Genomic DNA, 11023 nt, shown 5'->3' with positions numbered 1-11023 from the left:
GGTAAGGAAGCATATCATTGACACGGGGCGGCTATGCACTGCTCTGAAGTATCATCGGGGAATCAACGTTCAGCGCCGGGAGCTCTTTTTCTGATACAAGAACTCTTCAGTTGTAGCTAGTCAATCAACAGTTCGGGAACGGTGGGGATCAACATCGGGCTTTTATTTATTCATTCGTCATCTTGATCATTGTGCGACTACACGTTGAGTAGGAGGCGCAAACAGGCCAAGTAATAACTTCAATCTTTGTTCGCAAACTGACTCGCATGTAGCCGACAAATTAGATAGCCTTGTCCTGGTCAGGGTATCATGGACTTCACAGAGTAGCGATACTGCTACATGGGAATCTGGGTGAATGGAATTGCCATGCTTTATTGTTGAAGACGAGTTAGAATAGATTACAAAGTGTGTCCGTACCCTAAAGACTATTGGCGGACTACCGAGTTGGCAAAGTATAAACGTCTGAGCAGATGGGAATATAAATACTTAATGATCGCAGTTTCTGTGTATCGAACTTGGTTAAAATTGATGGCTTCACTACGAGACTAATTCACAAATCCGCAGGTCTTTCGGAAACGACAAATAAATTAAAAGATCGATGTTACGCGACTGTTCAGATCGATGCATTAATCGGCTGTGTTTTCTATGTGGGTCACGGGCTGCTGCCCCGCCTACCCATCCATTGATTCGCGCTCCGCTCGTGCCTAGCGAGCTCATAGTGGCTGTGTCTGCATCCAGAGGCAGCGTCGGGCCGGACTACTCGTGACGCTAACCTTCTTTACTCACCCAGACCCCAGAGAACAACGTGGGGAAAACAAATGGGCAAAAATCAGACGTTGAGCATGTGCAGAGAACTTTATGCGTCTTAAGACTTGATCCGAGTATATGGTTCAGCTCCGAAACATTCGTTCGCTTGTAATGACAGGAATCTAGTTACTTCAATTTGTGGCCAGTGTGTGTATATAGAGAAGCCATTTAATCTAGGAAAGGGTAATTACTTTGAATCTGTAGAATGTCGAAGGATATGAATGGCTGTGATGCAAGAATTTAGATAAAAGATACAAGGATGTACTAGCCTAACCAATATTTCCTCTTCACCTTTGATCAGGTGTTAGGCTTTGGTCAGTTTATCAAGTGAAGAACTTGGCATGTCTTGGAAAAGTCCAGACTTTGTACCACTCAAATTTGGGACCAGTTCAGGTTTCTGATTTATCCGTCGCGGCCCGGAAATGCGGCTTAATCTGAACGGACTTGCCCAAGGGCTTTACACATGTTACAAGGAGAGAGGCTGAAGGAGAGGCGGAAACGCTTGGATCACAACCAGCAAATCGGATCAATCGACAGAAGAAATGATCAATAGTTCAATGTTTTGTTAGTTAACACAACCCGAGAAGCTCAAGGGAAGGAGCCTGGGAGGCGAGCCCGACCCACGGGAGTGCCGACTTTGCCAGATGTTTTCACTAGACCCAGTTACTCGTGCTTTTCTATGTAGGGCATTTTTTCTTTTTTCTGTTTTTTTACTGTAACAGCGGCTGGCTTATCGGCTGAAGGGGCAAACAGACTACTGAACAGTAAACCCTGACGTGTTGAAAGCGAATTGTTCACCAGCATAAACTGTGTGATCACTGCGCGTTACCACTAGAAAAATGAGATAAGCTCCTGTACGGTATATATGATTATATTGTACTGTTGGAAGCTAGTTGACGGCTATTTATGCTGGCACACAATGCATTGATACAAACGTAGGCAAACGAATTAGTACTCGCAGTGAAGTGTCTTTTTGAGGAAAAATCTGGCTACTTTTCAATTTTAATTGCAAAATTTCTCAACAGAATATTTGAAACGAATGCTATGGCAGTCGTGTAAATTCGTTAGCTTGGCTGAATGCTCTTGATGTACTGTAAGCCAAGGCTATGCGTGATCAGCCATATCTCGGGGGTGGGCTAATGCCGGACAGCTGCTGCCCGTCGTGCGAAAACTCCCTACAATTGCCAGGTGTCAAAGAGCAGTGCAATCTTCAGATAAGTGAAGCTAAATGAACGGAAATATCCTGATGGGCCCAAAAGAAGATCTGCCGGATAGCCTGGGATATCTGTCACTGGAGTCAAATGACATACAGGTAAGTCGTACAAAGTACAGCCTACTCGGAGTTTTTCTGCTGAGCCTTCGTCAGTAAAGGGGTACAGCGAGCAACTCATTCCGTTTACCACTTGTTTGATTAATACTTCTTGGTTTTAAGCTTTCCACAAGCTTTTGCGCTCAACCAGTTTTGGGCTTGTCCGGGTCAAACCCACGCCCAACGCCTTGATCAGATATGCGTACAGCTCTGTCTCATGCCCCTCTCAAAGACTGGTCTAAGATGACAAGTGATGATGGGGATACCTGAAAGCTACTTTACATGAAATAACATTGGGTCTAACACCTGACAAACTACCAAATATCCCCACCACAGAGCGGACTAGAAGTCGGCTCAACGACTATATAGTCTTATCTCACAGTTGTACTACATACTCTTATCTCACAGTTATACTACATACCCTGGCTGTGGTATGGTTTTATAGCGGTGATATCTTCACGCGACGACTCGAGTGGATGACATTTCCTCTTATCCCAGTAACACGATCAATCACGGTCTCTGTACACCAGGAGTGTACTTTATAGCTTACACCGTGGCGCAGTATACACAGTGTTAAAACATTATTTAGCTGCTAGGATTCGTGTAAGTATTGTACAATTTTATCTCGCAAATTAGGTAACATTCAACTCTTGATTTAAGTCTTCACTTATCTGGGAGGCTTTCTCACAGCCAAACTTCAATCTCCTGAATATCTCCTCAAATGGCAATGAACACGACTAATAAATACATACGTACTCGCACATGGGTACAAATATAAATATGTGGATAATAATATTAAAGTTTAAAAAACCCAACATGACAAGGAAGATATATTTACATACATTGTAGATATATTTTATTGACTGTCTTGACATTCCAATAAGCATTGTGATGCTGTGCGGAGACAACCAGACGAAGGGAATCCCGGATTCATTTTGGAAAATGAATAAATTTCCAGTAATATGTATTCATACAAGCCATATATTATTTGTGCTGGTAGACGATTCCCTGGTTTTCATTATCATACATAACCAGGTAAATTATCCCCACGTCCGGGAAGATTTCCATACCCGACAGAACACCTTGCCAGGGCCATCCAGACAATCATACGTGTGTGTGTGCCTTGGTGACATACATGCTCCCTATGGGACTGCAGATTCTCAAGGCTTCGTTCACGTGCATGAGGAGATTCTTCTCCTCTACCTGTAGTTCTAGACTAGATTTTCCTCTCATTGAAATTCCGTTAGTAAGCTTGTCATATTTAGCTCCCTGCAACAGCACTGCCTACTCGTATATCCTGCATCCTACAGCGGACATTCTTCTAGCATATCCTACATCCTACAACAGAACAGTCTTCTCGCATATCCTACATCCTACAACAGCAGTCCTCTAGCATATCCTGCATCCTACAACAGAAGTCCTCTAGCATATCCTGCATCCTACAACAGAAGTCTTCTAGCATATCCTGCATCCTACAACAACGCAGCCTTCTAGCATATTCTGCATCCTACAACAGCAGTCTTCTAGCATATCCTGCATCCTACAACAGAAGTCTTCTAGCATAGCCTACATCCGACAACAGCAGTCTTCTAGCATATCCTGCATCCTACAACAGCACAATCTTCTGATAATCTGCATCCTACCATAGGACAGTCTTCTTGTAAATCCTGTATCCTATAGCGGGACATTCTTCTGATAATCTCAATCTTGTAACAGCAGTCGTCCTGCACCCTATAACATTACAGTCTTCTCGTATATCCCGCATCCTGCCATAGGGCAGTCTTCTCGTATTTTCTGCACCCTTCATTCAGACATTCTTCTGATAATCTGCATCCTACATCTGGACAGTCTTCTGGTATATCCCGCATTTTAGCGCGGGACATTCTTCTGATAACTTGCATCCTACTACAGGACTTATTATAGCATATATCCTATATAAAGGAGCACTAATAACCTGCATCCTGCGAAAGGACAATCATCTTATAACTAAGTCCAAGAGCAAGACAGCGTTCTCGTGTATAATCTACTGACTCCTCATAACCGCCATCTTGCCTAAGGACAATAATCCTAGAGCGGGGCAGTCTTCACATGTATAGTATACTCTTACAACAGGACCCGCTTCCCATAACCTGTGTCCTTCAAAAGTACTGTCTGTTCATCTTGCAAAAACTCGTGCTGTTCATAACGTGACGCAAAACACAAGTATGAACAGGGCTGAAAACTAGACAACAAAAACTGCATGGTAGTGTACATGATGGAACAAATGTTATATTAAAAAACGATTATGTATAGTAGATGTCTGTCCTGTTTCAGAACTTTGTACACATACGACCGTCAGTAGCTTCGCCAATGAAGATGACAGCAGATTTTGCGGTGTACTACCGCACCAAACTGGTCAACTTCACTGACATCAGATAGGAACCAGAGTCTGGCCATGAGATTTTATCTGCCATCATAAAATCTTAATTATTACCTTGAGCTGGTAAATACATGCATCGATGAACAGATAATCAGTCCACAGGCACCTGTTCCTTCATCTTGTATGTTCCGGTCAACAGGTATATACATGCTTCTTGACGAAAGCGCTCTCATTTCCGTGCAGTTCCGCCATCACATGTTCTTTCACGTGATGACATGACGTTGAGTTAATTCCATTTAAAAACAGACGTGGTATTTGGAAAGTCCGTGTCGACTTTGTGCTTTGTGAGCAGGTTGAATATGCTATTATACTTTGGATTTCCTACTACGTACAACGTTGAATGTCAAATAGTCGGACAGATACACCCATGAACAAACTGACGTCATCATGAACAAACTGACGTCATCATGAACAAACTGACGTTACGTGCTGGTGAGTGCTGACATGTGAAAATAGTCACGTAGAGGATGATAGCTATCATAAATTTGTGCTACGTTTGCTTCCATGGTAAAAACCATTATTACTTTAACCCAGTGTCGTGTTTATCATATAGTGAAGAGTTTTAAAAGGGGCTTTAACATGTAAATAATTCGACGCAGAAAGTTGACGTCAACTTTTGAAACGGGACGTTTCCGGTCCGTCGAGTTTTGAGGGTTGATATACACGGGCATCTTCATGGCACAAAGAGAAAACCCCTCTGCAACGCTTGGCGTTTGGTACGTACACACGGAATGCCACTGTGCGTACACTTCAGCGCTTATGCGCCCGCCTTCATAGCATAAAAACCATCACGGGTTATTTACTATGATAATGTCAGATATGTGGCTTGGAAAAAGCAGCAGGATAGCGACATATGTCTAGAGGTTTCATTAACCTTGTCACCGATGACAGGCATCTTGAGTGCCCTTTTGCTGCCGCCCGAGTCCTAGCGGTTACTTGTTTGCAATATAGGCAGTTCCTTCATTTTGTCTACAATGGAGGCTCTATATTGCTCATCATTTTCTGTGAATGGAACAATAAATTATGGAGCCTCAGTTGCCCAGTGGTTAGCGGCCTGTACTGCAGCACAATTATCCAGAAGCCTTTAAACAGTGCCATCGCTGTGATTTTGTGCATAATCTAGGGACCGATGGTACAAAATTGTAATAGCTAATACTTTTATTAAGTCATATTTTATATTAAAATTTGAGCCAAACTCAGCAGCCTATGCAGTTGTCCATAGTCAACGTGTAACAGAAGCAGGTTTAGTTTATATTTAATATACCTTTAGCCCAAAATCATGGGTAAAGTACAAAATTTATGATTTGGCTTATAGTTAAATCTGGTATTAAGTCTAAAATAGTTTTGAATAGCCGGGGCCAGAACGAGATTTACATTAAACGAGTGTTCCATTGACTATAAAGGTGGTATCTGGGCGGCCCTATGTCAGGAGGTGTGTCGGTTATTTCGCAAAGGTTCCTGGTTTAAACCAGGAACTCCTGTTCCTCCGCTCATAACCCTGACAATAGTCACAGAAGTGAACGATTCGTGAGCACGGTGTTTAACACGAACTAGTCGAACTTTAACGTTTGTTTTCAATATGATATTGTTGTTTAGCTGTTTTTCAATTTTGGCACCCCCCCCCCCCCACCCCTTCACAGCTGTTTACCCTGTGTGTGTATCTAACTCCCTGTATTCTTCTTACTTTGTATACATGCATACATGTTGTAGCCCTCATGTGTTTTATATTATCAAGCACATGCAACCTTATTTCAGGAGAAGCCTTCTGAATGTCAGTCGAGAAAATGGCAGAGCAGTAAATATAGAAACATGCTGTGAGATGCTAACCATCCGTACTAGCTGTTATCAACATGGCTAGCTAGTGAAGGGAACAAGGTGTTATTGTCATATCGCTTATTAGGCCTACACTGTACATGCAGGTAATGACCAGGAGTAGCTCGGAATGAGAGCTGATGGTGGTGTAGTGTTGTGCGTTGGAATTGCACGACTTTATAGGCAACCTGGCCTTTCTCATACCTCTCAACCTGGCCGTTTCCATGTACACGTAGTTTAATGATATCACCCAATTGTTTGACATTCTTTGCCTGTATACATCTGCAATCTGTTGTTGTATACAACTGTACGGTTTGCACAACAGTAAGCTGTGTTTGGCTGCCGGTGACAGGATTAGTCATGTAAATGCCCAAATGTTAATCATACGTAATAATAATTAGTGCTGTATGTATGGAGATTCACACCCAGGCTTATAACAATTAAACTGGCAATCAATCTATGTCGGTATGCGGCACATTAGCATTACGGCAGTATCCGAGTGTTTAGGGGATGTAATTTTGAATTCAGTAAGCTATGCTATTATAATTTTTAGGTATCCATTACCGGGATTGTTAGTAAAATATTCTTCCGAAGAAATCGAACACCTCCAGTTTGGTATGAAGTCTGGCTTCAAGGTCGTTTTATGTTTGGTGATTGAGTTGGTTTAAACGTTCTCTGGCTAGCGGTTAAACCATGGCAGCGGCAACGGTTATTCCAACGATTTAGTACTTACGATTCTTAGGTTTTACTGTTCTTAAACACAATCGTGCTGTAGTATCCATGCAAACTGATGCACAAAAATCCCTTCCTAGCTTTAATAGTGATATTGGATTGTACTTATAACGTTGGCTACGTCTTGGTGTCGCACGTGGCCGACGTCACCGCTGCGAGTGAACTATCGGCTAGTCAATACCTGCCCGTGAGCAGAAGAAACGTGTCTTGACATCCCTGCATGCAGTCTGTATGTACTGGAACTCTAGATTAGCTCATAAAATGCACATATTTATGCCATTGATTTATGAAGCCTTAAATCGACCATTGTGTATACTTCATGCCAGTCATGTCATCAGTTCAATGACACCGCCTCAAAACACCTCAGCGGCAACAGGCAGTTAATCATTACAAAAGAATTTAACAAATGTTTAATTTGTCAGCGTATAATTGAAAACAAAAGCCTCGGCTTGCTGCAAGTTGTTGAACGTCTTTAAAAGCTTACTAGGTAAAATACATGATTGAAAGTGACCAGAACAATGTTATTTTTTCAAATTTGTTTTCAAGCTTTTGTTGCGGTGCATGGTCCGTACCTGACTCTTATCCACACATAATCTTCATTGGCGTCCATCGTAAACATTCTTGAGTATAACAGACAAAAACCAATTAAATAATTAAAAACTGTCAACAAGACTTACTTTAATATGACTTTTTATTTCTTTTGCGTATTGAAACTCATGAAAAAGATAAAATATTAAAACTTCTTAAAATACATACATAGCTGTTTAAAATATATGTATACGTTGTCTACAGGATATGTAGAACGTTTATTCACATTTAATGAATATATTTCAGTGAATAAATTATCATGTAACATGATTTGTTCATCTATGTATGGGTTTATGATTTTGTTACATTTGTTACAGTAGGATATCACTCAGTGTTGATCGTGTCCTGTATCGTGCACCGATGTTTTTGTTTTTACTGGAAGTTTGTCAATAGTGTACAATAAAATGACAATAAAATGTAAAATCGAAGCTGTGTGCACCATGTGCGGCGATATGCCAGCTGTCGCACACATGACTACAGTCACGTCTATAGGACACACTCAGTGTATTTCTCTCAAGCGTTTGGGGGTGCTAGAACTCCTCGTCTCTTGATTTGTGCTGGGCAGGCTTATTTAACTAAACCGATTAAGATTAATACACCCAGATTTAGTTAATTAAGCGAGCGAAATAACCGGCGAGAGAGCAAAAATGAATTGACTGATCTTAACTAATCTTGCCTTTGCAAAACGCAGGCAAACGCTTACTTGCCATGACCTTACCTATTGAACCCCTGTTACCTAGCATGCACTGTACGGAGTGATCTGACAACGTGTACATACTGATGCGTATGTCCATGTGATGTAGGAAATGTGTAGTAGAAATACCAGTGTAGTGTGACAGCACTTTTTCTCACTTAAAACGGCTGTTCTGCTGTTTTATGTACAAGTGATAGTGCATCCGTACCAGTTGCACACTGGGCAAAGCAATTGGTGATCACATGAGCAGAGCCGCTGCAGTGTTTGACAACTGTCACAGGCTGCGCGACACCACAACTGCCAGCCCTGCCTAAACGAGGTCAGCAGAGGAGGGACAGCGAGCGGCCATTAAGTCCTTTGTGAAGTTGGAGGCCTAATTTTACCTGCCGAACAACGCGTTATGTCGGCGTAGTGATCTCTTTGACATTTTTCACGCCCTTTCAGTCTTTTCTGGATACGAATTACACATGGCGAGACGATCAGAAGATTCGAAGAAGGCGAAGAGGTCGGCGAGTCGAGTAAGTTTCTGGTTTCTATCTTGATGGAGTTGGAAGGGGAAATATGTACGCACTACGGGTGACAGGTTGACTTAGATTGTGCACGGAGCTTTACGATGCACAAAACTTCTCCAGGGAGTCCTCGCTAACCCGAGGGGCTGAGAGGAGAGTTAACACACTCGGTGTATTTTTTAGATTTAATCCTGGCTTGTGATTATAAATCAGGTGTTATAATGGCAGAGGTGAATATACGTGGTGACCGGGGAAATACGGGACAAAATCTCACGGACCAGTCTATCATTACATATATGTTCTACTTTTAAAGTTACAAAGATACATGGCGGGATGTGACATATCTGCATAACGAAATCGACTAGTGATAGTCTCTCAGGTGTGCTTAACGGTAAGGAGAAGTCAGGCCTGTTTCTAGCTAGTTGTTTTGACACGTTATTGTTATTCTGTTTTGTTTGATCCCTCACGGATTTCAAGACTGGTGCTTGGAGTAATACCTGTCGGCCATTTTGACACAGTCAGTGGTGCTAGGAATGTTTAAAACTAATTCACCCAAGCGTATCGAGTTTTATAGTTTACGTATAGGCTGTATTGCGAGTGTGCTGCAGGGGGTTCCAAGGGGTCGGGCCAAATGACGGTGTCAGTTCGTAGACATAACAACCGAATCCAAGCCATCACTGTCGAAATAAATGTCTAAACAATACAAATGTTTCTGTAACAGGTCGAAATATAAAGATGCTGACATAGTTCAAGCAAAGAATTTATTGGGCTGCACGTAACGCCTTCCCAAGAGAGCCTCACGTCTCGTTCTTTCACGTTGTAGTAGATATATACGACACATATATACCACAATAAAGAACAAATGCATACGAGCTTACATACCACAAGTTTGAAGTGTTCGGTCAGTGGGGCGTGGTGTGTGACGTACACTGGGTTGGGATTTGTGGTGGAACGGTGGGGTAGGGCTCACAGATACTTATCATTGCGCAACGTACGTTCTGTGAAAACGCATACTTCTTGTGACTCAGTGCCGGAAGTTTTGTGTCAACTTTTTTATATCAAAACTGTCGATGTTGTCACGTGGTCCGGTCAAGTCGCGCTATTAAGTTAAAATGTAGACTCCTAATGCCTTACATATGTAAAATGTCATTTAGTTTTGAAGATATTTCCAGATACATGTTGCCTGTGCTTTTGGTATGGCTACCCCGCATGGTGGCCAAGTTACACACGGTAGGAAAGACCAGTTGGGGAAAAGACAACAGTTATGGACGTCGATATTTATAAAACGGGACAGTTTTATAGCCTGTCAAGTGACATTGTGCGGGACAACAGGCCCTGTACGACAACATTAGCTCGGTATAGCCCGTACCTGTGTAGGTTCCGCTGTAATTAACTGGATTCACCGTCTTTAAGGTTAAAGCTGACTGGGAAATAAAACATTATCCATCTTGTATTAACAGCTGATTTGGTTGGTCTGGTTAGCATCTACCAGTGTTGTATTTGACGGGTTACAAGTTTATGGATTGAGGAATCAACTAAACTGGCCCTTACCTTGGTTAAACCAACGCATCATACTGGAAGATACCTCGAAAACATCTGATCTATAGCAGCCAACGAGAGAACGGGAGCTCGATTCCTACAAGCAACTTCACTGGCTAAGGGTTTGTAGCAATCAGATCTAATCTGTGACACCGCGAACTAACTATTAAATGGCTGCATAGCATTGTATTATGTAATAACGAGCATGTCTTATTTCCGTTTGGTCATGTCCTTAAGGAGGCCAAGCATAAAAGAAGTTGGCATATACGACGGGAATTTTGCTAGACCCCCTCCTTTTGGCCACATTTGAGAATTTCTCCCCATTAATCGGTTGATTCATCATGTCTTACAATAAGTAGTCTTTAGAATCATAATCCGTAGGCTGTTTACTAGATAAAATCCCATGCCATGAAAGTACTTTAAAATAACCCCATCGCTTACCTCAGCTTATCGGCTAGCTTTTGTCCAGCGACGTAGCGAGTTCATGTATGTCTCAGCTGTTCGGCCTAGTCATGAGTTTGCCTAGTATCTGATAAAAGTTAGTGGTTTCCCGCAGGGATCCTCCGGTTTCACCTACCCGTAAACCTGACCGCTTTCATTTACGCGAAATATTC

The 11023-nt window shown here is 42.1% G+C and overlaps 1 protein-coding gene across 1 annotated transcript in view; it reads left to right on the top strand.

Moving 5' to 3' along the window:
* Positions 1–542: 542 nt before the first annotated feature.
* The window catches only part of LOC135469998 (tetraspanin-18-like), a 30493-nt gene continuing 20012 nt past the window's right edge, over positions 543–11023 (top strand). The window contains 1 exon segment of the mRNA XM_064748678.1: positions 543–2119. Within this exon segment, the coding sequence (XP_064604748.1) occupies positions 2036–2119 (84 nt within the window). The 5' untranslated portion in view covers positions 543–2035.

Source organism: Liolophura sinensis, chromosome 7 (genome assembly GCF_032854445.1).
Source record: "Liolophura sinensis isolate JHLJ2023 chromosome 7, CUHK_Ljap_v2, whole genome shotgun sequence".
NCBI lineage: Eukaryota > Metazoa > Mollusca > Polyplacophora > Chitonida > Chitonidae > Liolophura > Liolophura sinensis.
The sequence above is the reverse complement of the archived record's forward strand: the minus strand, read 5'-3'. Positions and strand labels throughout refer to the sequence as shown.